At 37.9% G+C, this 24,678-nt stretch overlaps 1 protein-coding gene across 3 annotated transcripts in view; it reads left to right on the top strand.

Moving 5' to 3' along the window:
- Window positions 1–24,678, top strand: part of NUP153 (nucleoporin 153) — a 92,954-nt gene that overhangs the window by 35,866 nt on the left and 32,410 nt on the right. For all 3 annotated transcript variants that reach the window (XM_003927319.4, XM_074398486.1, XM_074398487.1), the window contains exons 3-11: window positions 1,620–1,868; window positions 2,019–2,158; window positions 2,398–2,526; window positions 8,896–9,012; window positions 9,102–9,146; window positions 9,408–9,461; window positions 12,802–12,948; window positions 16,077–16,129; window positions 16,376–16,502. In XM_003927319.4, coding sequence (XP_003927368.1) covers window positions 1,620–1,868; window positions 2,019–2,158; window positions 2,398–2,526; window positions 8,896–9,012; window positions 9,102–9,146; window positions 9,408–9,461; window positions 12,802–12,948; window positions 16,077–16,129; window positions 16,376–16,502 — 1,061 coding nt within the window. The remainder of the gene's footprint in view (window positions 1–1,619; window positions 1,869–2,018; window positions 2,159–2,397; window positions 2,527–8,895; window positions 9,013–9,101; window positions 9,147–9,407; window positions 9,462–12,801; window positions 12,949–16,076; window positions 16,130–16,375; window positions 16,503–24,678) is intronic.

Here is a 24,678-nt window from a genome sequence, read left to right as displayed (position 1 = left end):
TGGGAAAAGTCAGAAGCTTTGCCTCTGGTCTTAGAGAAAAATCTTTCAGTCTTCTATTATTGAGTGTGTTAGTGTGGTCTTAGTATGATTTAGTATGTGGTAACAGTGGCTTCTCAATCATTGAGGAAAGGATGGCTTATTTAAGAGATTACCTTAGCTTATAAACAGGCTAACCATTTGGAAAACAGTGAAGTTGAATCTCTCCTTTGTATCAGATGGGAGTCAAGATTAGACATTGAAATAAGAGCAACTATCAAAATGTGGGTAAAAGTTATTTTTTTATTTTTTATAGTCTCAGAATGATAAGACTCTAAATAAGGTACAAGCTATTTTCTGTATTACAAAATACACCATCAAAAAACTAAATGAGTTTAATCAGCTGGAAAAAAATAGTTGTATTTCAACTATTGTATCGTATCACATCGCTCTTACTAGTTTAAAAAAATTAGCTCTTATTGATCTTATTAAGAGAGACTACATCAATAACAGAAATGTAAATTACCAATGCATATAGGGAAGGATGCTCAAAACCCCTCTTATTTAAATACATGCAAATAAAAAAAGTGACGTCATTTGCCATATTAGATTGAATAGAAATCAGAAAAGGTGAATACCCAGTGTTGGAGACTGTGGGAGAAATGTCTTTTGTCATCTGGAATATAACTTGGTCAGGAAATCCGTTGAATCACAATTTAATATCTGTCATAAGCAAAAATCAACATGCAGTTTGGCTGTGACAGAGCAATTCCACATATAACTGCTTCAGCTCATTTATGGACCCAACTTCAGATGAACTGAATCAGGATTTTTGTGGATAGTTCAGAAATATTTGTTTACTTTTCTCATGATTCTCATACATAAAATGGAGAACTATGGATTTCTCTGAAAGAATATTCTTAAAAGTATGCACATGTCAGTGCATGTATATTTGATGGGGTATCGGAAAAACAATTGAATAAATATTTACAAAGATATAATAGAATACAATGCAGTTTTGTTTCTTTAAGAGAAAGGATTTCACTATGTTTCCTGGGCTGGAATGCAGTGGATGTTCACAGATGTGATCATATTGCACTACAGCCTTGACCTCCTTGGCTCAAGTGATCTTGCCTCAGCTTCCCAAGTAGCTGGGACTATAGATGTATGCCGCTGTGCCTGACACAGTGTTTTTAAAAGGAATGCTCTGAATGTAGAAACAAGACTATCTTGGTAAATGAAGAAACAAGTCACAGAGCAGGATGCATAACATGATTGTTTTAGGAAAAATATGCATACAGAATATCTGGGAGGATATACACATTAATTAGGGGTTTTACCTGGAAGGACAGACTTATGCCTATTTTACGAGTAGCTTATATGGCTTTTCTTCTTCTATGGGCAGGTCGTATAATCACTGTTCAAGTTGTATGTGATCTCTGAGCTATATTTTGACACAAGGTAAATTAGCTGGAACTTTGTTTTGCCTAGGACTATGTTTTATTGGGCTTATGGGAGGCCTTAGTGATTTGAATTGAAGCTGTTACATACTGTAGTTTGTTTTCTTAAAGTAAAAACCATTTTTGTTGTGTTAGTGTATTGCTCTAAGTTGTATATTCATAATATTAATGCTTTCTTTTAAGAACCTTCAACAACTAGTACTGCTTCAAATTATCCAGATGTGTTAACAAGGCCTTCTCTTCATCGGAGTCATCTGAATTTCTCCATGTTGGAATCCCCTGCATTACACTGTCAGCCATCTACATCCTCAGCATTCCCAATTGGCAGTTCGGGATTTTCCCTTGTAAAGGAAATTAAAGATTCTACCTCACAGCATGATGATGATAACATCTCAACTACCAGTGGTTTTTCTTCAAGAGCTTCTGATAAAGGTATTCTTGACGTGGTAGTACATAATTTGGGTAGTAAAATTAAATTTTACGGGATTTTCTTTTTTCTGAGTTGAATTTTTATTCTGTATTTATAAAAATCTAGGATCTTGTATTGGTGTTATTACTATGGATTATGTAATTTTGTTTTAGATATAGCTGTTTCAAAGAACACTTCATTGCCACCTCTATGGTCCCCAGAAGCTGAACGTTCTCACTCACTCTCACAGCACACTGCCACCAGCTCAAAAAAACCAGCATTCAACTTGTCTGCCTTTGGAACACTTTCCCCTGTGAGTACTAACTGGTTTGGATTTAATCCTATTAGTTTTGAGTGTTTATTGCTTATATATATCTATATCTATATCTATATCTATATCTATATTTATTTATTTATTTTATTTTATTTTTTTTTGAGACAGAGTCTTTATCTGTTGCCTAGACCGGAGTGCAGTGGCGCGACCTTAGCTCACTGCGACCTCCACCTCCTGGGTTCATACTGCTTATAATTTATCACTGTGTTTCTGTGCAGTCACTTGGGAATTCTGCAATCCTTAAGACCAGTCAGCTTGGAGATTCTCCTTTTTATCCTGGAAAAACAACATATGGTGGGGCAGCAGCTGCTGTAAGACAGTCTAAACTACGAAATACACCTTATCAGGTAGGTTCCGGTAGAAGGGTTGATGACCTTTTTCTTTCACTGTAACTTGATAATAAATTACTTTGTGCTAAAAAAAAAAAAAAAATTAGTTTTGTTATAATGTTCTTTGGGAAAATTAGCAGCTATAGATTATATTTTGTTTCATTTAGGGTCTATTATTTTACACCTGAGTAAACATTTTATGTATTAGGTATATGTGTGTATCTCAAGAAATGTGATGATTCTTTTTTTTAGATTAGGTAAAAATTACACATACTAAAATTTACCCTTGTTTTAGAATATTTGAGTTTTAACAAAACACATTATTGTGTGCATAACCCCTTACGATCAGAATATTAATCAGACATTCACCCCAAATTGTTACCTTATGCATCTCTTGAGTCAATCCTTCCTCCTCCTTCCATCCTCTGGCAACCACTGATCTGTCTTCTTTCTCATAGTTTTGGCTTTTCCAGAATGTCATATACATTTATCATATGTGGCCTTTTGAGTCTGGCTTATTCTACGTAGCATAATGCATTTGAGAGCCATCTGGTTTTGCATCTTTTTTTTTCTTCTTTTTCTTCTTTTCTGAAGTGAAGTAATTCAGCCAAAGATTTTTTATCTTTTAATAGTTTGTTTTTATTGCCAAGTAGTATGTTTAGTGCAGTTGGTTTATTATTCACCAGTGAAAAGACACTGAGTTGTTTCCAATTTTTGGCAACTATGAATGAAGCTGCTATGAATGTTTGTGTGAGTATTCATTTTCATTTCTCTTGGGTAAATACAAATACTTAGGAGTTGGACTGATGGATCATATGGTAAGTATATAGTAAACTTTATAATAAACTGCCGAACTGTTTTCCAGAGTGGCTGGTACCAGGTTGCATTCTGACCAGTAATGTAAGAGTTGTTCTGCATCCTTGTTGGCCCTTGGTGTTGTCAGGGTTTTTTGTTTGTTTTTGCTATTCTAATAGGCATGTGGTGGTAACCCCAACTTGTGATTTTAATTTATACTTTCCTAATGACTAATGATGTTGAATGTCTTTTCATGTGTTTATTTGGTGATTATTTGCTATCAGCCTATTTTTTGGTGAACTATCTTCTTTGGTGAAGTGTCTGTTCACATCTTCCACCCATTTTAAAGTTGGGTTATTTTCTTATTAATACATTCTGAGAGTTCATTTTTCATGGTGTAAGTCCTTTGTTACATGTTTTGCAAATACTTTCTCCCATTCTCTGGCTTATCTTAACAGTGTCTTTTGAAGAGCAGAAGTTTTACTTTTGATCACATTGTGCGTGTGTGTGTGTGTGTGTGCGTGTGTGTGTGTGTGTATTTTTGCTACTAAGACATTCAGTAGTCAACGTGTGTGCGTGTGTGTATTAATGGTTTCGTGCTTTTGGTGTTACATCTTTTTTTTTTTTTTTTTTGAGACGGAGTTTCGCTCTTGTTACCCAGGCTGGAGTGCAATGGCGCGATCTCGGCTCACCGCAACCTCCGCCTCCTGGGTTCAGGCAATTCTCCTGCCTCAGCCTCCGGAGTAGCTGGGATTACAGGCACGTGCCACCATGCCCAGCTAATTTCTTGTATTTTTAGTAGAGACGGGGTTTCACCGTGTTTACCAGGATGGTCTCGATCTCTTGACCTCGTGATCCGCCCGGCTCGGCCTCCCAAAGTGCTGGGATTACAGGCTTGAGCCACCACGCCCGGCCCTTGGTGTTATATCTGAGACATTTTTACTTCATTCCATGTTAGATTTTCTTTTACATTTTCTTCCACAAATTTTGTAGTTTTAGGTTTTAATTTAGGCCTGTGATTCATTTTGAGTAAATTTTTGTGTGTGGCATGAGGTATTGGTCAAGGTTCATTTTTATTTTCTAAATTAAAAAGTTTTTTTAAAAAATTAAAGATGGGAATCTTAGTATGTTGCTCAGGTTGATCTTCAACTCCTGGGCTTAAGCAGTCTTCCTGCCTCAGCCTCCCAAAGTGCTGAAATTACAGGTGTACCTGGCCAAGATTCTTTTTTTTTTTTAAACGTATGGATGTGCAGTTGTTGACAAGACTGTTCTTTGTTCATTGAATAGCTTTTGCACTGTCTTTGTTTTTGTTTTGATACAGGGTCTTACTCTCTCACACAGGCTGGAGTGCAGTGGCACAGTCATGGCTCACTGCAACCTGAACCTTCTGGGCTCAAGTGATCCTTCCACTTCAGCCTCTTGCGTAGCTGGGACCACAGACCTGCACTGCCATTCCAGCTAATTTTTTTTTTTTTTTTTTTTTTTTGGGGGGGTAGCAATAGGTTCTCACTAAGTTGTCTAGGCTGTTGAATTCCTGGGCTGAAGTGATCCTCCTATGTTGGCCTCCCAAAGTGTTCAAATTACAAGCATGAGCCACCACGCCCAACCTGCACCTTTGTTGAAATCCAGTTCACATGGCTTTATTTCTAGGTTTTCTGGGTTCCTCCCTTCCCCCCACTGATCTGTGTGTCTTTCCTTTTGCCAACACTGCACTGTCTTGATTGCTGTAGGCTTACAGTAGGTGTTAAGATTAAGTATTCCAATTTTGTTCTTTTTCAAGCTTCTTTTGGCTATTTTTTTTAGGTCCTTTGCTTTTCTATAAAAATTTTAAATCGGCCTGTTTGTTTCTACAGTCTGCTAGGATTTTGGAATTGCTTTTTTTTTTTTTTTTTTTTTTTTGAGATGGAATCTTGCTCTGTCATCCAGGCTGGAGTGCAGTGGCGCAATCTCAGCTCACTGCAACCTCCAACTACTGGGTTTAAGCAGTTCTCCTGCCTCATCCTCCCAAGTAGCTGGGGACTACAGGTATTCACCACCACGCCCAGCTAATTTTTGTGTTTTTAGTAGAGATGGGTTTTACCATGTTGGCCAGGCTGGTCTTGAACTCCTGACCTCAGGTGATCTACCCGCCTCATCCTGGCAAAGTGCTGGGATTGTAGCTAGGAGCCAGCTTGCCTGGTCATGATTGAGATTGCATTTGAGTCTGAAGACCAATTTAAGGAGAATAAACATCTTAATAAAATTGAGTCTTTTAAACCGTGAACATGGTATATCTTTCCATTTAGGTGGTTCATAAATTTTTTTATCAGTGTTTTGTAGTGTTCAGCATACACATATTGAACATTTTGTTAGACATATACATAAAACTTACATGTTATTTGATATTAGTCAAGAATATATAACCTGAATAGTCTTTTTTTTTTTAAGACATTGCATTTAATTGACATTGCTAGTCTTATCTTTTCAATAAATTGAGTTCATAATTTAAAATACCTTCCAGCAAAGAAGCTTCATGGCTCCAGGCTCAGATAGCTTTCATGGTGAATTCTACGAAACATTTAAGAAAGAAATAATACCAATTCTACACAAACTCTTAGGTATAATAGAAGAGTAGAGAACACTTCCCATTAAATTTTATGAGACCAACATTATTACCCTGTTACCAAAATCAGACAAAGACATTAGAAGACAGCAACAGACTATTATTTTTCATGAATTATAGACACAAACCTTCTACACAAAAATATTTGTAAATGTAATCCAACAAATTTAAAAAGAAAACTGCATCATGATCAAGTGGGGTTTATCCTGGGAAGGCAAGGTTGACTCAGTATTTGAAAATTAATGGGGCCGGGCGCGGTGGCTCAAGCCTGTAATCCCAGCACTTTGGGAGGCCGAGGCGGGTGGATCACGAGGTCGAGAGATCGAGACCATCCTGGTCAACATGGTGAAACTCCGTCTCTACTAAAAATCCTAAAAATTAGCTGGGCATGGTGGCGTGTGCCTGTAATCCCAGCTACTCAGGAGGCTGAGGCAGGAGAATTGCCTGAACCCAGGAGGCGGAGGTTGCGGTGAGCCGAGATCGCGCCATTGCTCTCCAGCCTGGGTAACGAGCGAAACTCCGTCTCAAAAAAAAGAAAATTAATGGGATTAGGCTGGGCGTGGTGGCTTATGCCTGTAATCCCAGCACTTTGGGAGGCCAAGGCAGGCAGAGCACCTGAGGCCAGGAGTTTGAGACCAGCTTGGCCTTCTATCTCTACTAAAAATAGAAAAAATTAGCTGAATGCGGTGGTGCACACCTGTAATCCCAGCTACTTGGGAGGCTGAGGCAGGAGAATTACTTGAACCTGGGAAGTGGAGGTTGCAGTTTGCTGAGATCACGCCACCGCACTCCAGCCTGGGTGACAGAGCAAGACTGTCTCAAGAAAAAAAAAAAAAAAAAGAAAGAAAATGGGATTTACCATGTGAACAATCCAAAGAGTAAAAACTATATGAACGCCTCTCTAGATATGTAAAATATTTTTTAAAAATCCAACATTTAGTCATGATAAAAATTTTCAGCAAACCTAGGAATAGATGAGAGCCTTCTACGTGATAAAGTGCATCCACAAAAAAAAAAAAAAAAAAACAACAACTAGCATCATACTTAACGGCATGAAGAGAGCAAGTATGTCTGTTATCACTGCTACTGTTCAACATCATATGGCAGGTGCTAGCCAGTGCAGTAGGCACAAAAGATAAATTAAGACATATAGATTGGAAAGGATATTATTCTTACACACAGATAACATGCCTATCTACATAGAAAATCCCAAAAAATTACAAAAAAAGCTGCCACAACTAATAATAAGTGAGTTTAACAGTGTCACAGGATACAAGCTCAGTATACAAAAGTCACTTGTATTTATGTACATGTATTGGCAGCAGTGACTTTGAAATGCCAGTATTTGAGGACTTTTGTCTTGTTTTTAGATGTTGTACTTGCTTTCCTAATTAGATGATTCTCCCATATGTAACTAACAGTAATTATGAGACTTATTTCTGAGTGTTGGTGGAGGATAGCATTGTGTTATAAATGAAGGGGTTAACAATGGTTTAAGTACACAGAGAGCTTTTCCTAAAGCTTAAGCTAGCTTGTAGTACTCTTGAAATATTTTTTTGATAGTCATAATAGGCTGGACACAGTGACTCATGCCTTTAATTCCAGCATTTTGGGATACCAAGATGGGAGAGGAGTTTGAGGCTGCAGTGAGCTATGATTATACCACAGCACTTTAACCTGGGCAGCAGCGCTAACACCCTGTCTCTAAAAAAAGAAAAAAAAATAGTTAAAATAGTTGAGCATGTTAGTAGAAGTTAAAATAAGGTAAGCCTGTGATTGATAGAATAGTCTTAAGTGTAGAGTATGGGCCTACTTCCTCTCGTACTGCTAGTTTTGAGTCCTGTAGTTTTAATGCTGAGTCCTGACATACTCTTAGAATCCTTTTCAACAGAGGGTTCCATATATTTATAATTGACATTTAGAATGAAATCTACTTGCTTTTTCTTTCCTAGAGTATGACAGTTGGGAGACATATTAAAGATTCTCTAATTTAGTTCCATTTTATTGATTAGTGACAAGACAGACTCATATTTTCCTGGGGGATATTTTAATGTTTTCTCATCTTTGCCAAAGCTTCTGGTTGGATAGCAGTTGTTAATAAGCACTAAGTTCTTAATAACTAAAGTAGCATATTGTAGCTACTCTGAAAATGTAGTGAATGTTTGCTGTCTGATAAACAGTATTTATAGTATAGTTCAATTTTTCAGATGTTAGAAGTTGTTTATAAAAACTGGATTATATATTGGTTGTAATAATATATTTTAAAGATATTATTGCTAAATTACTGCTTTTATGGTGGCCACTTGTTGGAATGTTGTAAAGCATTCTTGAGAAAAGAAAGTGTTTTTTATTGCAATTATTAAAGGGTACTTGCCTGTTTTTTTTTATAAGGTTTTTTCCAGACTCCGGTTTTCAGAAAGTTAAAATGTCATGTATTAAAAAGTAGCCTGATTATTTTAAAATAACTCTTTTTGTGATACTAACTTTTGAGAAACAAGTCATTAGTATTAAAATTTTCGATTTCATTGCAGTAGAATCTACCATCTCTTTGTTTAGCCATCTTGGAATTTACTCTAATTAAATGTTATTTAATGCTTAGGATAACTGATATCTTAATTTGTTTTTTAATAATTTAATGTTCTTTGATTTAAGTATTATGGATAAATGGATCTAAGGTGATATTAGAACTTTTTTCAGTTGCCCCGTTTATCCCATGTGCCATAACTGACAGACTTTTCTTTAGAATGATGCATGCTGTCTTATCATTCTTTTATTATTATAAAGGTAATTTCTCCAGCAGAGAATTTAATTTCCGATAAAGACATAAAAAAGTTTAACTTTTAATGATACCACCCAGAGATTAATTGCTGTTAACATATAAAATCCTGTTTCACTTTGGACATCTATTCTATTTTGTAAATATTTTCATTGCGTGAAATATGTGCCTTAGATTTTATGTTGCAACAAATAATCTAGGGTTTACTTTATAGGCACCAGTTAGAAGACAGATGAAAGCTAAGCAACTCAGTGCACAATCTTATGGTGTGACCAGTTCAACAGCTCGGCGAATATTGCAGTCTTTAGAGAAGATGTCAAGCCCTTTAGCGGTAAATTTTAAAAATCACAATTAATACAGGAATGTAACAAAACTTGATATTAGTGAAAAATCTTAATTTAATTTTTTCAATTTTAACAGGATGCAAAAAGAATTCCATCCATTGTTTCTTCTCCTCTGAATTCTGTAAGTTGAGTTTTAAACCTTTTTAAAACATATTTTTCTTTCAAAAATTAGCCGGGTGTGATGGCGTACACCTGTAATTTCAGCTAGTTGGGAGGCTGAGACAGGCGGATTGCTTGAACCTGGGAGGCAGAGATTGCAGTGAGCCAAGATCATGCTGCTGCACTACAGCCTGGGAGGCAGAGAGAGACTCTTGTCTCAAAAAATTTATATATGTATTTTTTATAACTCCTCATCTGTTCTAATAGTATTTTCTTTTTTCAGCCTCTTGATAGGAGTGGGATAGATGTCATAGATTTTCAGGCCAAAAGAGAAAAGGTAAGACTTCGTTAGCATTTAGTTATTTAAACTGTCTGCAATTTTGTTGCGTTTAAAGTTCACGAATACACAAATTGGATTTACTTTAGTCATTAGGGAACGTGTTTGAAAATACTCTTTTTCTCTTTAGCGCAGTGGTGCGATCTTGGCTCATTGCAACCTGTGGCTTCCAGGTTCAAGTGATTCTCGTGCCGCGGCCTTCCTAGGTAGCTGTGATTACAGGCACACACCACCATGCCTGGGTAATTTTTGTAATTTTAGTAGAGACAAGAGTTTCACCATGTTGGCCAGGCTGGTCTCAAACTCCTGAGCTCAGGTGATCTGCCCAGCCTGACCTCCCAATGAGCCACTGCACCTGGCCCTCAAAAATAATACTCTTTTACTTGGTCATTTTACTCTCTTCTGCAGGCCTTGAGACATGTTTATTTTATGTATAGTAGATACTCATCCATTCAATTTTTTTTTTTTTTTTTTTTTTTTTTTTTTTTTTTTTGCTATATAGCATTTCCATCTTCAGGATCTTGAGAGACTTTATAGTTTACTATTACCTTTTGATAAATAAAAATAGGAGTGATCAGCCAGGCATGGTGGTTTATGCCTGTAATCCTAGTACTTTGGGAGGCCGAGGCGGGTGAATCAGCTGAGGTCAGGAGTTCAGAAAGAGCCTGGCCAACATGATGAAACCCCATCTCTACTAGAAATACAGAAAAATTAGCCGGGCATGGTGGTGCGCGCCTGTAATCCCAGCTACTTTGGAGGCTGAGGCAGGAGAATCACTTGAACCCGGGAGGCAGAGGTTGCAGAGAGGTGGAGGTTGCAGCAAGCCGAGGTCGCACCACTGCACTCCAGCCTGGGCTACAGAGCGAGACTCCATCTCAAAAAAAAAAAGGAGTGATCAAAGCTTGAGGTGAGGTGTTTAGACATTCAGTAAACTAAAGTCCTCTTGCACATCATCGTCTTTGTATACTTTCCTCATTAACCAACATTATGTCAAATCTGTTGTATGTAGTAGAATTTCAATTAGGCACATCTCATCAGCGAAACAAAATACTGTTCCAAGATAGTGGAACTAATAAAAACATTGTTCATTATATCTTGCTGCCCTTTCAATATATTCTGTGTGCTTAAAATTAACTTTGGAGGTTACTGTGGGGAAAAAAATACAATGCTTGATAGTTTGGGTTAAAGAGGTATCTTTTGTTAGTTTATTTATAGCTAGTTAAGGACCCTTCAGGTAAGCCGACTCTTGGATTCTTATTTGTGAAAGCATTTTTTGTAATACCAGGTTCCTCAACAGTATTTAAATTATAATTTCACGAATTAATTTTAGGGACTATATTTGAGATATTGGTAGACTATAATTATCTGTACTGAAATTCTTATGCAAAGAAAGCTAAAATTGAACTTTTTCTTGGAAGAGTGTTGCTTCTCAATTTTTAGAATTACCTAGACATTTGTAATTAGGCAAGAAGGAATCTATGCTTCTGTGATGGGATTAATTTAAGCCGTTAGCTTTTCTCAGCCCCTCATTTATATCAGATTATTTTATAATAAGAGGTGAAATTTAAAAATTATATCATAAGTTCTTATCAATAAGAATTTTACTAGTGGTTGAGTATAGTATCCATAAAAGTTTATTAACGGGTGCTAAGAAATAAAACACCAAAATACAGTATCATAGCTCATGTTTCACAGATGTTATCAGAACAGTCTTACAAAACAGACTCTCTTATTGAGTTGTAAGGTCACATTTGCAAGGAGGTTTCAGGGAAGAGTTAGTAACTATACAGAGGCTTTGCCCTGGAAACCAACGTTGTTAACAGCTGCTACTGAGTGAAAGGACTCTATTCATAGGATTACAGTCTTTGGACAGAGTTAGAAGCTTTTGGCTGTGTAGTGGTTTTATACCAACAGGATTTTTACTATGTTTCAGTGTAGCAAAGGACTATTGGTAACAAAATACTTGTGTACTTATATAATAAAATGAGTTCCTTTTACAGTTTGGAAGTCTTAACAGTTATTTACCATTTAGACTTAGATTATAAGATTTTTGGTTTGGTTTGGTATTTAAATAACAATGGGGAAAATCAACTTGGAGAGGGATTTGCTCACATTTTTGGGAGTTTAAATATTCTCACAGCTAGGTTTTTTTTTTTTTTTTTTTTGTGGAGATTGAGTCTTATTCTCTCTCCCAGACCAGACTACAGTGGCACATTCTCAGCTCACTGAAACCTCCACTTCCCTGGTTCAGAGAATTCTCTTGTCTCAGCCTCCCGAGTAGCTGGGATTACAGGCACATACCACCATGCTTGGCTAATTTTTACATTTTTAGTAGAGACGGGGTTTCACCATATTGGCCAGGCTGGTCTCGAACTCCTGACTTCAAATGATCCACTTGCCTCAGCCTCTCAAAGTGCTGGGATTACAGGCATGAGCTACCATGCCCGGCCCATAGCTAGTTTTAAAATACCTTATTTGCAGCTAAAAAAAATATGGACAGTAATTTGGGGAAAATGTGACAAAAGTGAATTTTAGTTAATGTATTTAAAATTCACCCTGAGTCAGGCGCAGCGGCTCATGCCTGTAATCCCAGCACTTTAGGAGGCTGAATTGGGGGGATTGCTTGAACCCAGAAGTTTGAGAGCCGCCTGGGCAACATGGTAAGATCTCATTTCCATAAAAAATGGGGAAAAAATAAAAAGCCAGGCTAAGTGCCTCATGTCTGTAATCTCAGCACTTTGGGAGGCTGAGGCAGGCAGATTGCTTGACCCCAGGAGTTCAAGACCAGCCTGGGCAACATGGCGAGACACTTTCTCTACAAAAAAATAACAAAAACAATTACCCAGGCTTGATGATGCCCCCTTGTATTCTCAGCTACTCGGTAGGCTGAAGTGAGGGGATACACCCAGCCCAGGGGAGTCTAGGCTTCAGTGAGCTGTGGTCTGGATGACAGAGTAAGAGTTCGTCTCTGAAAAAAAAAATTCTAAAAAAGTCAAAATAAAATTAACTCTGTAAAAGCTTAAATTTGTAGTGCTGTTTTGAATATAGTTTTGTATGCACGCATGTGTGAAAAGTCAATAAGTCTGGAATGAAATATAGTGTATCCATGAAGCCATTTTAGAATTATTTGTGTATATTTATGTACATGTATGTATAAATAGATACAAACCTTTGGTTCTGCTATTACCAGATTTTCCTCTTGCTTGTTTGTATCTACTGTATATTTCTTTAGGAAGTACTCATGGTCTTTAGGTCACATTAGCTATTGTCAAAATTGAGATATGAATCATTGGTTTATGTGAAAATAAATGTTTGTCTTTGATTTCTGTTTACCTGTAAGGTGGATTCTCAATATCCTCCTGTTCAGAGACTTATGACCCCAAAGCCAGTTTCCATAGCAACAAATCGAAGTGTTTATTTTAAACCCTCTCTGACTCCAGCTGGTGAATTCAGGAAGACTAATCAAAGAATAGATAAAAAGTGCAGTGTGAGTATATGTATATTTCCACCAGTCTTTGAATATTGATCAGAATGAATGAGACCAAATAATGTAAAATACAAGTACTTTACTATTGTATTCTAGCAACCAAATAATGTGTAAAGGTTGTGAGTTAGTGATGGTTATGAATTGGTATGCTTTAAAAATAGTTGTCACCTTGATCAAATCTTTTTTTGAGACAGAGCCTCTTGTCGCCCAGGCTGGAGTACAATGGCATGGTGTCAGCCTACTGCAACTTCTACCTCCCAGGTTCAGGTGATTCTCCTGCCTCAGCCTCCTGAGTAGCATGTTTCCTGTTTGTGATATTGTTGAACTATCTGAAAGTATATTTCAGACATTGTCATTTGAACCCTAAGTCCTTTGACAGGCGTCCCCTAAGTGCTTTTTCCTATATTACCCCATCTACGAAAATTAATACTAATTTCTCACAATTATCTAATATCTAGTCCATATTCAAGTGGTTTTTCATACCTGCTTTTTTGAACCAGGACCCAAGTGAGTTTCAGATACTGCTTTTGGTTTTGTTTTTCCAGTCTTCAAACCCTCACCTTGACCACATTGGTTTCTGTTTCTTGAGATAATTCACATATCATACAATTCTCCTATTTAAAGTTTTCAATTCAGTGGTTTTAGCATGGTTAGAAAACACTTTATAAATGAAGTGGTGGTGGTTCAGCTGTTCAGCCATCATAATGGTAAATTTTAGAACATTTGTATTGCTATCTGTACCACCCTTCAAAAATATCATACCCATAACCATTAGTAGTCATTTAGCATAATGTTTTCAGGGTTCATTCACATTGTAGTTTGTATCAATTCTTTCTTTTCTCCCCCATCCTCCCCTCCCCCATCTTCCCTCTCCCCCTCCCTTGCCCTTCCCCTCTCCCCCTCCCCCTCTCCCTCTCCCCCTCCCCCTCCCTCTCCCTCTCCCTCTCCCTCCTGGCTTCAAGCGATTCTTCTGTCTCAGCCTCCTTAGTAGCTGGGATTACAGGTGTCTACCACCATGCCTGGCTAATTTTTTTGTATTTTAGTAGAGACAGGGTTTCACGATGACGGCCAGGCTGGTCTTGAACTCCTGACCTTGTGATCCACCCTCCTTGGCCTCCCCAAAGTGCTGGGATTACAGGCTTGAGCCACTGTATCCAGCCCATTTCTTTCCTTTTTATGGCTTAATAATTTTTCAGTGTATGGATATACTAGGTTTTGTAGATATTTCATTATATGGATATACTAGATTTTGTTTTATCCATTAATCAGTTGAGGGACATTGGGATTGTTTTTACTTTTTGGCTGTCATCAATACTGCTTCTATCAACATTTGTGTTTAAGTGTTTTTTTGTGGACATGTTTTTATTTTTGTTGGGTTTTTACCTAGTAATGGAATTGCTGGATACATAGATTTTTGAAGAGACCAGGCAGATTGTCTTATTAAATGTCCCATAATCTGGGTTTGTTTTTTTGTGTCATTTAACTTGTGTTTGTTTTATTTATTTGACACCTTACTGTTTATGTCTTTGCTTAAATTTAATCTCATTTCTAGCAACTCAGTTTCTTGAAAACCTTGAAACTTAGGGTAGTACAGTGATTTCCCATGTACTTTATGTTGATTCACCAGTCCATTAACATTTTGTCATGTTTGTTTTATCTCCCTCCATACACTAAAATTTTGAAAAATGTTTTGAACATAAGGTGGTCCTGGTGGCTCATGCCTGTAATCCTAGTGCTTTGAGAGGCTGAGGCAGAAGGATCACTTGAGGCCAGGAGTTTAAGACCAGCCCAGGCACCATAGTGAGACCTTGTCTCTAGAAGAAGAAAAACTAGCCAGACATGGTGGGTGTGTCTGTAATCCTAGCAAGGTGAGAGGCTAAGGCAGGAGAATCACATGAGAGCCCAAGAGTTTGAGGCTGAAGTGAGCTATGATTGCACCACTGAATTCTAGCCTGAGTGACAGAGTGAGACCCCGACTCAAAAAAAAAAAAAACCTTTTTTTGAACATAATTTGGATTTTTACAGATTTGTAAGAAAAATTTTAAGAACTTTGCATTTTACTACATTTGTTTTATCTTTTTCTCTGTATTCTTGTAAACGAGATTTCCTTACGTAATGCGTAACCGTGATGAAACCCAGAAACCTAACGCTGGCACAGCACTGTAATCTACAGATTTTATTTACACGTTGTCAGTTGGCCCAAAAGAAAAAATTCTAACATCATGTCTTGCATTTAGTTATCATGTCTCTTTGTCTTCATTAGCCTACAACAGTTCCTTTTGTTTTTTTGTTCTTGTTTTGTGTTTCCCAAATTGACAATTTGAAGTACAGAAGCTAATGTTCTGCAGTTCTATGATTATCTGATGTCTCCTCATGATTAGATTTCAGTTATGTACTTTGGCAGTGAAAACCATCGAAGAAGTGTGCTGAGCTGTTCTCAGTGTTCAGAAGGCACAGGCTACTAGTTTGTCCCATTCCTGGCAGTGTGGTTATTAAATAAAGTGGTGTCTGTGAGGATTCTCCACTGTAAAATTACTATTTTACCTTTCGTAATGAATAAGTATCTTGTGGGAAGGAAACTTTGCCATTATATTCTTTTCAGCCAGGAGTGTTAGCATTATTGATGATTCTTGCCTGTATCTTTTAGGGTACTTAATTGATTTTTCATTTTATAAGGTAATTCAGGCTCATCACATACATTTCCTGCCCCAGCCCTGTAATCAGCTGTTTTTCCGAGGAGTCTTGATTTCTTTCAGTGGACGTATTCGTACTTTAAGTTGCAGAGTGTCATTTCGAAACAAATGCCTTTGCATATTTGCTTGTACAATTAACAGGACAAAAAGAGGGATAAGTAGAAGTAATTTTGTGTTAGGTTAGTGAGTGTATTGTCTGTGTACTACCATTTTGTTAAAATCATGGTTGTGCTCACTGACATTTTTTGTATAATCTCACTGTCACTCTTGGTTACCATTCAGAAGGTAGGGTATAATTTCAAACTGTAGGACTCGTTAACTAAAAAGCCATCAAATTCCTGATTCTAAATGTTAAAATTAATGGGAAGCAAGGTGGTACTAAGAAAAGTATAACACATAAGCAAACATGTAAATATGTGTGTATTTCCCCTGCAGACTGGGTATGAAAAAAATATGACACCAGGACAAAATAGAGAACAACGAGAAAGGTACTGTCATTTCTTATACAGCTGTACTGCTTTATGTTTAATTTGTAAGGTCTATATTTGATTTACATGTACTTTTTGAAGATTAAGATCAATGAATAGAAACTTTGTACAAAGAAATCTTAAGTTTTTAGAATCACATTTGGCTGTATATTTTCTTGTTAGCAGTTCTAGTTTTTAGGTATTTAGTTAATAAGTTATGGACAAGAATGATATATCAATTGTTTTAATTTTCTCTTTATTTGTCAGTGGCTTTTCGTATCCAAATTTCAGTTTGCCTGCAGCCAATGGTTTATCTTCTGGAGTAGGTGGTGGAGGTGGCAAGATGAGACGAGAAAGAACACGCTTTGTTGCTTCTAAAGCTCCAGAGGAAGAGGTAGGGTTGTATACTGATACTCTTCCATTTTATTTAAAAAGTGTCGGTGTGTTGGCCGGGCGCGGTGGCTCAAGCCTGTAATCCCAGCACTTTGGGAGGCCGAGGCGGGTGGATCACAAGGTCGAGAGATCGAGACCAACCTGGTCAACATGGTGAAACCCCGTCTCTACTAAAAATACAAAAAATTAGCTGGGCATGGTGGTGCGTGCCTGTAATCCCAGCTACTCAGGAGGCTGAGGCAGGAGAATTGCCTGAACCCAGGAGGCGGAGGTTGCGGTGAGCCGAGATCGCGCCATTGCACTCCAGCCTGGGTAACAAGAGCGAAACTCCGTCTCAAAAAAAAAAAAAAAAAAAAAAAAAAAAAAAAAAAAGTGTCGGTGTGGTGGTGGTAAGGGGAGACCTGTAGGGGTGGCGTTTGAGGAGACCCAGAGCAAAATTAATCTGCCCTCGAAACAGTCCTTTCAAAATGGATGCTGAAAATCTAACCTAGTACCTTAAATTTCATGGGTATCAGAACAACACAAAACTACCCAAACTTTTCAAATAAGGGAATTGCAATTGAAATTGTTTGACCCTTGGTATTACTGTATAGTTTTGTTTTGTAAAACTTGCGTAAATAAATTCATAAGTAGGATTAATACTGTTTGTATTCTTCCTGTGAGATAACGGTATTGCTCTGTCACTGAGGCTGGAGTGCAGTGGCACAATCTTGGCTTACTGCAACCTTTGCCTCTTGGGTTCAAGTGATTCTCGTGCCTCAGCCACTCAAGTGGCAGGCACTATAGGTGTGTGCCACCACAGCTGGTTAATTTTTGTATTTTTAGTAGAGCTGGGGTTTCACCACTTTGGCCAGGCTAGGTTGAACTCCTGATGTCAAGTGATCCGTGTGCCTCGGCCTTGCGAAGTGCTGGGAATACAGGCTTGAGCCACTGCGCCTTGCCTGTATTCTTCTTACTTGCCTTTTCCTCTTTTTTTTTTTGGTGTTGCATTGTGAAAGGTGACTAAATTTTTATCACTGCTTACATATTCAGTTTGAAGATTTACCATAATCCATTCTGCCATCAGGATACATTTTGGTAGATTTTAATACACATTAAAGTGAATATGCACTTTTCTGTCTGCACACTTGCAATATTTTCTCTCTAGGGTATTTACCTAGGAGCAGAATTGTTGGATTGTAGGGGATGATACACACCTGTAACTGTATTACATGTTGCCATGCTTTCCCTTCAAGATAGTTTTGCAGTTTAACATTTCCAGCACATGACATTAGGTAGATCTTTTTCTTTACCAGTATTTGATTTTGTTAGTTTTGAGTTTTTTCTTTTGAGATGGAGTTTCGCTCTGTCGCCAGGCTGGAGTACAATGGCGTGATGTTGGCTCGCTGCAATCGTTGCCTCCCGGATTCAAGCACTTCCCCTGCCTCAACCTCCTGAGTAGCTGGGACTACAGTTGCTCACCACCATGCCTGGCTAGTTTTTTGTATTTTAGTAGAGATGGGGTTTCACCAGGTTGGCCAGGATGGTCTCCATCTCCTGACCTCATGATCTGCCCTCCTTGGCCTCCCAAAGTGCTGGAATTACAGGTGTGAGCCACCATGCCCGGCCTGCTTTTTGAATTTTTGCCAGTATTACGAATGTGAGGTGGTACGCCGTTGGAGTTTCAGTGTGTATTTCCTTGTTCACTAGGTTGATGGGGGGGCGTCTTTTTGTGTGTTTTTGGACATGTGAGTTTTCTCTTGATCCATTTTTTCCTATGGGGTTATATATATGTGTGTGTATATATATGTATTATTCTTATGCATATTAAGAAAAATGTATGTATATGTATATGTAATTTCTTATTGGAGTTATTTATATATTCTGACCATAAATGTTTGGAAAAGATGCGGACAGATATGATTGGTTAAATTAACCTTTCGTCTGTAGATTCCTCTTTTTTCTAATTACTTTAAGTTGAACACAAATTTCATTTTAGTTTTATTTTAAATGCATTTCAGCCTAGCTTAACCATTTGAGTTTTGCTACATAGTCCTTGTGTTTGTCATTTGTTTCCAATAAAAATTTCACCAGTGACTCCCTCATTGACCCATGAGTTTTAAGAGTATTTTTTGCCTTTTAAACATGATTTTTCTATTTATGTTGACAGAAACAAAATCATGTTTTGGTTGAAGTTGTTGGATGTCTTCGTTTTCTTCATGTCTACTGTTACTTCGCTCTGCAGGACTGGCGTGGGATGTCTTGCTTTCTTTTTATCTCTGCTTTTCTTTTCCTAGTTAGCAGTCCTGTATAGCTCATCAGAATCATGATTTCCTGGACGGTTTTCACTTTTTGCCATGTAAATAGACTTGTCATGAGATTTGGGATTATGTTGGTAGACGTGGCTCAATTGCTGGTCTGGAGGCTTTGTCTTTCCCTTAGGCTCTGTTTCTCATCTACTACAGTATTGTGAAGGGCGGGAATGTATTTTAGTGTATACTATTATCTGGGAAGGAAATATCTTGAATGCCATTGATCACACAAACAGTATATAAATTTCATAGATTTTGTAGCAAACCAATTTTCTTTTGTCATTAAAGCTCTTTATTATATTTAAGAAATGGGTTGTCAGCCCTGCAGGGTGGCTCACACTTGTAATCCCAGAACTTTGGGAGGCCAAATCAGGTAGATCACGAGGTCAAGAGATCCAGACCATCCCAGCCAACATGGTGAAACCCTTCTCTACTAAAAACACAAAAATTAGCCAAGCGTGGTGGCATGCACCTGTAATCCCAGCTAACTCAGAAGGCTGAGGCAGGAGAATGGCTTGAACCCGGGAGGAGGAGGTTGCAGTGAGCCGAGATTGTGCCGCTGCACTCGAGCCTGGTGACAGAGCGAGACTCTGTCTCAAAGAAAAAAAAATGAAAGAAAGAAATGGATTGTCTTACCTTGTAGAAATAAGGAATTTATTAGGTTGGTACAAAAGTAATTGCGGGTTTGGACCATGAATTTTAAGTCCTTATAACTAGGCTCAAACACATCTTTATTAATCAAAACAGGAACCATTACAATCAACACATTTTTGCCAACAAGAAATAAATTTGCTTATTCCTGTAGTGCAAACATCTGTGCTTTGGGATTTGATGAGCTCTTGGAAAGCATTTTCTGCATCCTGCTGCTACCAGCATTCTGCTGCAAAAAGTTTTCAAGATGCTTGAAGAAGTGGTAGTCAGTTGGCGAGAGATCAGGTGAATATGGCAGATTGTTGAAGCAAAACTTTGTAGCTCTGTTCTTTCAACTTTTGAAGCATTGCTTGTGCGATGTGTGCTCCGGCCTGTGGAGAAGAATTGGTCCATTTCTGTTGACCAGTGCCAGCTGCAGGCACTTCAGTTTTTGGTGCATCTCATTGATTTGTGGAGAAGATTTCTCAGATATAGTGGTTTTGCCGAGATTCTAAAAGCTGTAGTGGATTAGACCAGCAGCAGACCACTAGAAAGTGATCATGGCCTTTTTCCTGGTGCAAGTTTGGTTTGGGAGGTGCTTTGAAGCCGTTTCTCAGCTCAACCACTTAGCTGGTTGTCACTGGTTATCGTGTAAAATCCACTTTTTATTCCTTGTCACAATCCGAGAAATGGTTAGTTGTTGTTGCATAGAATAAGGGAAGATGACACGTCAAAACAACATTTTAAAAAAAATTTTCACTCAAGCTAGTGAGATACCCACTTGTTGAGCTTTTCACCTTTCCAATTTCCTTCAAATGCTGAATGATCGTACAATGGCTAATGTTGAGTTCTTTGGCAACTTCTTGTGTAGTTGAATTCAGAGGATCAGCTTTGATGATTGCTCTTAACTGACTGTTGTCAGTTTGCAGTGGCTGGCCATTATTACACTCCTCTTCTTCAAGGCTCTGTCTCCTTTGCAAAACTTTGTGTGTTTTTTGCTTCTTTGGGTGTTTTGTTTTGAGACAGAGTCTTACTTTGTCGCCCAGGCTGGAGTGCAGTAGCATGATCTCATCTCGCTGCAACCTCCACCTCCTGCGTTCAAACTTTTTCCCTGCCTCAGCCTCCTGAGTAACTGTGATTACAGGCATGTGCCATAGGCCTGGCTAATTTTTTGTATTTTTGGTGGAGACAGGGTTTCACCATGTTGGCCAGGCTGGTCTCGAACTCCTGACCTCAAGTGATCTGCTTTCCTCAGCCTCTCAAAGTGCTGGGATTACAGGGATGAGCCACCATGCCCATCCTCCTTTGCAAAACTTCTTGAACCACCACTGCACTGTACATTTGTTGGCAGTTCCTGGGCCAAATGCATTGTTGATGTTGGCAAGTTTTCTTGGCTGCTTTACAACCCATTTTGAACTTGAATAAGAAAATTGCTCGAATTTACTTTTTGTATAACATCATTTCCACAGTCTAAAATAAATATAAAATTAACAGCAAGTAATAAGTCATCAGCCAAAAAACATAAGGAAATGTGTATTAAATTGATGTATACTATAACCACATTTATTTAAGAATGTATTCTAGTTACCAAATGGCAAATTTCTATAATGCAAAACTGCAACTACATTTGCAGCAACCTAAAAATATCTGATTCATATAGCATGCGCTTATTTATTTATTTATTTATTTATTTTACAAGTTTTTACATTTCCTGGTAAAATCTGTGGTCTGTTTTGTAAAGTTTATCTCTGTATGAGGAAAGTATAGATTGACTTTGTTTGCCAGATGATGCATTGTAGAGATTTTGCTCATTTTTCTTACCCAACAAAAGGGCTTACTGCCTGATGAGCACAGAAGCCAATACTATGGCACCAGGTTTTATTTTGTTTTGTTTTTTGAGACAGGGTCTAACTGTGTCGCCCAGGATGGAGTGTGTGATCTTGGCTTACGGCACCCTCCACCTCCTGGGCTCAAGTGATTCTCTTGTCTCAGCCTCCCAAGTAGCTGGGATTATCACACCACCATGGCCAGCTATTTTTTTTTTTAAGTAGAGGCAGGCTTTTGTGGCCAGGCTAGTCTCGAACTCCTGGCCTCAAGTGATCCCCACCCACCTTGCTGCCCAAAGTGCTAGGATTACAGGTGTGAGCCACTGTGCCCAGCCTGAAGATAATTTTTAGTGTGTTGGACAATAAGAACAAAATTAATAAAACAAACTGTTCAGTGCAGCAGTCACACCAAACATGTATCTGCAAAATAGCTAAAACTAAGCTATTGATAACCTGAGCTTCAGTTTAAGGTCTCAGAACTTTATCTTTAAAAACTGAAGGTGAAGGTGAATCCATGCTCCAAAGAGTTAAATCAATGGCTAGGAAATATTCTTGAACTTACAAGACGGCAGGTAAGGAAAGAAACAGCTTGCTAAAATTCTGTCCATTTGTGAGATAAAGGTAGCTGAAATTGGCTAGAACTAATATGACCAACTGGAGTCTGTGCAGAATGAGCTTGCTGACATCACAGCCCAAATTTCTACCTGTTTCATTCTAACTTCCCCAGAATTTGCACGTGACCCATGAAGAGACAACTAACTGTGCATACCCAGAGACTTACCACACCTCCTCTTTCCTTCCACCTGGTAATCCTAGAATCTACCCATTAAACCTTTCCTAATAAACATACTGCCATAAGGCCAATTTTTGGGGAGACAGGTTTGAGCTGGACTCTTGTCTCCTTGTTGGTTGACTCTCAATAAAGCATTTCTTTCTTCAGAAACCTGGTGCCAGCCAAGTTGGGAGGATCAGTTGAGCCCAGAAGCCGTGTGTTTTGGTATCTATATAGAATAGTTTTAGATATCCACTTCTATAATTATTTTAAATGCAATGCTGCTTTTTTGTTTCAGATGTCATATATGTTGAGACCATGAATCGTTTCTTCGTTCAGTTATAATTAGTGGGAATTTTTGGTAAAAGATTAAGAAAAGACTGGTTACAGTGGCTCACACCTGTAATCCTAGCACTTTGGGGAGGCTGAGGCCAGCGCATCACCTGAGGTCTAGGAGTTCGAGACCAGCTTGGCTGCCCTATGTCTACTAAAAATACAAAAATTAGCTGGGTGTGGTGGTGGTATGCATGTAATCCTAACTACTCAGAAAGCTGAGGCACAAGAATCGCTTGAACCTGGGAGGGGCAGGTTGCAGTGAGTCAAGATCGCACTGCAGCCTGGGCGACAGACTGAGATTTCGTCTCAAAAAAAAAAAAAAAAAAGATTAAAGACTATTTTTGTTAGGGAGACGGGGAGTGTATTTTCTTGGGCCTTTGGAAGAGTCAAGCGGAAGAGATTTAATGAAGTGTAAACAGATGAGGCTAATTTCAGATAGCGTTGCTTTTACCAGAATGGATATATTCTGACCCACTAAATTCAGGTTAATAGAACTCTATACATAAAATTACCCATTTGACAATATGTTTTACCTTTCACTTTATCTTAGATTCTACAATGTGCAAGGATTGTAGTCATTAAATATATTGGCCTTTTGCTTTTACTGTGCTACCAATCATGAGGTTTCGTTGTTGTTAAAAAGCTCATTGATACAAAACACATGGCAGTATATAAGAAAACTTGAGTCTGGAGAGACTTAATTGCTTGCTCTTGTCATGTACAATCCTGCCACTTATTAGCTGAGTGACCTTGGTCAAATTAACCTCTTTGTACCTCCTCAGTTTGTATCTATAAAATGGACAGAATAATAAATAATTGAGTTCATGTCTTCCACTAAATGGCTGTATGGTATTATGCCATATATCTCCCTGCCTCAGTTTCTTCATGTGATAACATAAGTATCTACCTCATGAGATAACCCATGTAAGGATATAGATAGTGAACTGTGAAATGTTTGTTCTACTTGAGATGTCTCTAAGCATCAAGTTAGCAGAATTCTTGGCTTTTTTTTCTCTCTTATATTCATGGGATCCACTCATGATCTACTAAGTCAAAATTTGGGGGAGTAGGAATCAAATGATAGAATTGGTTCAAGGTTAGTAATATAAGGATTCAGTGTGGACAAGTGTGTGGCTTGAGGAGTTGACATGAGAGAGTAGATTATATAGTTGATGTTGTTAGGGTTCTAGGCTAGAGGCTGGACAGAGAAGAGAAGCTTCTCAACAAAATAAGCCAGATGCATCTTTTGTTTGCTCCTCCTCTCCCAGTTGATTATGAAAAATTTCAGACATAAAATGTTGAAAAGAACTGTGCAGTGGATACACATAGTGGCAGTTAAGAGTCCAACATTTTATGTTATATTTGCTATATCAAAAAAAATTCTACATGTCCATCTTTTTTTTTGGTGCATTTTAAAGATAGTTGAAGACATTAATGTACTTTGCTCCCCAATACTTCAGCCTGCATAGAATGAAGTAGAGTTAAATATTTGTTGTGTTTTTTTTTTTTTTTTTGGTAATTTATGAGATCTGATGTTATTTTTTATAACATAGCAAAATTTACATATAGCAAAATGTTAAATTCTTAGGGGTGCCATTTAATTCATTTGACAAATGCTTATACCTATGTAATCCAACCCCCTGTTGATAGATTGAATATCTTCTCTATCTCCCTAGAAATTTTACTTGTCTTCCTTCTCATTCAGGTGCCGTCATCTCGCTCCCCAGAGGCAATCACTGTTCTCATTTTTTCCACCATATTTTGGCTTTGTTTGTTCTGCAACTTCATATAGTTACTACATTTTTTTGTCTCTGGCTGTTGTGAGTAAAGCTGCTGTGAACATTCTTATTCAACTCTTTTTGTAAATATATTTATTTCTCTGGGGTAAATACCTGGAAGAAGAGGTGCCAGGTTATATGTTTAACTTTTTAAGGAGTGTCATACTGTTTTCCAAAGTGTTTGTGCCATTTTATATCCCTCCCAACAGTGTGTGAGCATTTTATTTAGTTTATGTCCTTACCACACTTGATCTTAGCCAAAAGGCCGAGAAGCGATAGTTTATGTCCTTACCAATAGTTGGTAGTCATCTTTTAAATTTTAATCATTCTGGTTTGTGGTGGTATCTCATTGTAATTTTAATTTTCATTTCCTTGATACTAATAATATTCTTTTTTATGTGCTTATTGGCCATTTGTGTACTTTTTTTGTGAGGTATCGGTTCAGTTTTTCCCCCCCTCCAAGATGGAGTCTTGCTTTTTCGCCCAGGCTGGAGTGCAGTGGTATGATCCCTGCAACTTTTGCCTCCCAGGTTCAAGTGACTCC

The sequence above is a fragment of the Saimiri boliviensis genome, chromosome 4, assembly GCF_048565385.1.
Source record: "Saimiri boliviensis isolate mSaiBol1 chromosome 4, mSaiBol1.pri, whole genome shotgun sequence".
Classification (NCBI taxonomy): Eukaryota; Metazoa; Chordata; class Mammalia; order Primates; family Cebidae; genus Saimiri; species Saimiri boliviensis.
Note: the sequence above shows the minus strand (reverse complement) of the source record. Positions and strands in the feature narration are given on the sequence as shown.